General features: G+C 45.6%; 1 protein-coding gene across 5 annotated transcripts in view; it reads left to right on the top strand.

Annotated features, from left to right (window-relative positions):
* Positions 1 to 994, top strand: part of SECISBP2 (SECIS binding protein 2) — a 32369-nt gene extending 31375 nt beyond the window's left edge. For all 5 annotated transcript variants that reach the window (XR_003043523.1, XM_006923407.3, XM_006923406.3 and 2 more), the window contains one exon: positions 121 to 994. Coding sequence is in view for 4 of the 5 variants with exons in the window: in XM_006923407.3 (XP_006923469.1) it covers positions 121 to 224 (104 nt within the window). In the remaining variant the exon portion in view is untranslated. The remainder of the gene's footprint in view (positions 1 to 120) is intronic.
* Positions 995 to 2655: the final 1661 nt, after the last annotated feature.

Raw genomic sequence — 2655 nt, 5'->3', positions numbered from 1 at the left:
TGTGATTTGAACCCATGTCAGGCCCTAACCAGGGGGCTGAGCCACTAAGCAACGTGCTTTCCAGTAGAGACTGTCCTGACTGTCCCTGCCTGTTCATCAGCTGTACTTTCTTGTTTCCAGTTGAAATCTGGAGAAAACATCTGGAAGTGTACAGTCAGTGTGCCTTGGAGCTAGAAGAATCGCTGGAGGCTTCAACCTCTCAGATGATGAATTTGAATTTATAAGAATTCTTTTGTGTGTTTGTGTATTTGGGGTAAGGAGGGAGGTCTGAACTGTGGGGCCCTTCTTAGTTCTTCATTGACCTAGTATGTCTGTAATGCCATTTTTTTGGGAAGTTACCCAGTGCGAAGTGCACGGGAAGCAGCCTTTGTGGCATCCAGGGCTGCAAGTCCCACAAATGGGCACTTGAGTATTGTGAAGGAAACCTTTTCCAAAAGCCTTGGGATACAGCCTTGGCCCTCCGAGCACACCGAGTCTGGAAAACACTGGAAAGCTTGGTACTCCAAGTCCTCTGCTGCTGAGGAAACATCCTGTCCGTTGCAGAAGAGCTGAGCCAAATTAGTTTGCAGAAAACAGGGCAGTGTGGCTGATGTTCTCTCAGTCCCAGTGACCCAGCCCTGCATGGAGCCAGTGTTAGAGCAGGAGGGCGGGGAAGGCCCCTTCTCAGGACCTGCCTGGCCTTGCCAACTGGAAGATTTGGGGATACTTGGAGAGTTTGCTAAAATGAGCCTCAGAAGAAAAAATTGGTTTTCTAACCTGTGACCTTTGACATGAATTATTTCCTTTAGTTTTTATTTTTCAAGGAAACTATATATATTAAAGTTCCTAATTTTCAGTTTTGATAATCTACAGATCTTTTCTTTCTTTTGTAAATGAACATATTCTAAATGTGATTTCTATCTCAGAAGCCAGGAGGCAAGAAGTTTACTTTCGTATTTTCCTGTAAGAGGGCTTATTTATTTTGAATAAAGAGTGATTATTTAATTTCCTTGGAGACTGGTCATCTGGCTTTCCTTGGTCTCTGTCTTACTAGTTCTTCCTTTGTCTTGATCTGTGCCTTTTGGCCTTTGAACATAATGGGACTGAGCAGGGAGAGGTTTGCTGAAGCTAGGGGTTGCAACTGCTGAAGTCTTAAACCCTCAGAGACTTGCCATCACCAGACCCTGCCTCAGTCTGCTTGCTTGCATGCGTGTCACAGAGGAAACAACAGGAAAGGAGTTTCACTGCTTTGTGCTTATCAGGCAGCAGGGTATGGTGTTGGCTTTGAAAAAACTGTTAGTTGAATTCAGTCATGCCAAATATTGTACCCCTGAGAAGTGGCCTGTGATGAACAAATAAAAGTGGAACAGTGAGTCAGAAACGGCACACTGTGTGGACAGGGCTGGTAGTATGACCGGAGATTGTGTATATGAAGCACTCATCTGTCTTATCGGTAACACTTGTTATTCCCAGTGTGTTCCCTGCCTCTCCAAACGTATTCAGAGCTGTTTAAATGGGGACATAGGCTCTGGTCGACCAGGTCCTAAGTCCCAAGCCCTGATTCCTGTCCATAAGTTTCTCCCTCTGGTCCACCAAGAAGAGCAGCATCAGGAAGGTCTTTCCTCCCCTTTTGTGCCAATAGGTAGCAAATCAGCTGTAGTAGGTTTGAAAATAGATTGAGAATGAAGTTTTCAAAATTATAAGGAGAAATGAAATAACTTTTCAGCTGCACTGAGCAGCCTAGAGTTGTAAAACTAACAAATCAGGAAATCATTAAGAAATAGATTTCCAGTCAGGATGGAATAGGTAAACTCTGAGATCTTCTCCTCCCACAATCAAAATTAGAACTAAAATATAGAACCGTCACTGAGGACCATCTGAATACTAGCTGAACAGAATTCCTATAACAGGATATAAAAAAGCCATGATGAGACTGGTAAAAGGGGCAGAGACAAAGACTGAGAAGGTCCCACACGCATGGTGTGGCGATTAAGAAACAGATGAGAGATGTATCCACTGTGGAGGTACCCCTGAAGAGCAAGGGGTCCCAGCCGCATACAGGGCTCCTCAGCCCAGGCACCAGTGCTAGGAAGAGGAGTCACCATAACATCTGGCTGTGAAAACCAGCAGGGATTGTGTCCAAGAGAAGCAAATCACTGCTAGAGACTCAGATGCTGCTCTTAAAAGGACCAACATACAGAGACTCTCTCGCAAACTCAAAGTACCAGCACAGGGTCAGCAACTCAAAAAGCTTCAGGGACATACAGGGAACAAAACTAACTACAGGGCAAGGGCTAGAAGGGCAGGGACTGGGGCAACTCTGGTAGAAGCGCTGGCAGGTGCCATTGTTCCTTTGTTGAGCTCTCCCATCCAGTCTTCCCAGTGCAGGAAGGTGCCAAATCTGTGCGCTCTATTAACCTAACATTGTTCACCCCACCTGGTGATTCCCTGAAACTCTACCTCACCTAACTCACATGGCCTGAGCCTTTCAGCAGCTACTCCACACAAGCAGCCTGCTTCACCTCATGTTGCAGACTTAACCAAAAATCTACAAACCTCATAGGAGTTATGGCTGCTCTAGGCTTACTGCAGGTTTTCTCAAAGGTGTGCAAATCCCACACAAATGATGGCCACCCTCAGCTTGCACTACAGACTGAAAGGTCCACAAACCATACA

The sequence above is a fragment of the Pteropus alecto genome, unplaced genomic scaffold, assembly GCF_000325575.1.
Source record: "Pteropus alecto unplaced genomic scaffold, ASM32557v1 scaffold219, whole genome shotgun sequence".
Taxonomy (NCBI): domain Eukaryota; kingdom Metazoa; phylum Chordata; class Mammalia; order Chiroptera; family Pteropodidae; genus Pteropus; species Pteropus alecto.
The sequence above is the reverse complement of the archived record's forward strand: the minus strand, read 5'-3'. Positions and strand labels throughout refer to the sequence as shown.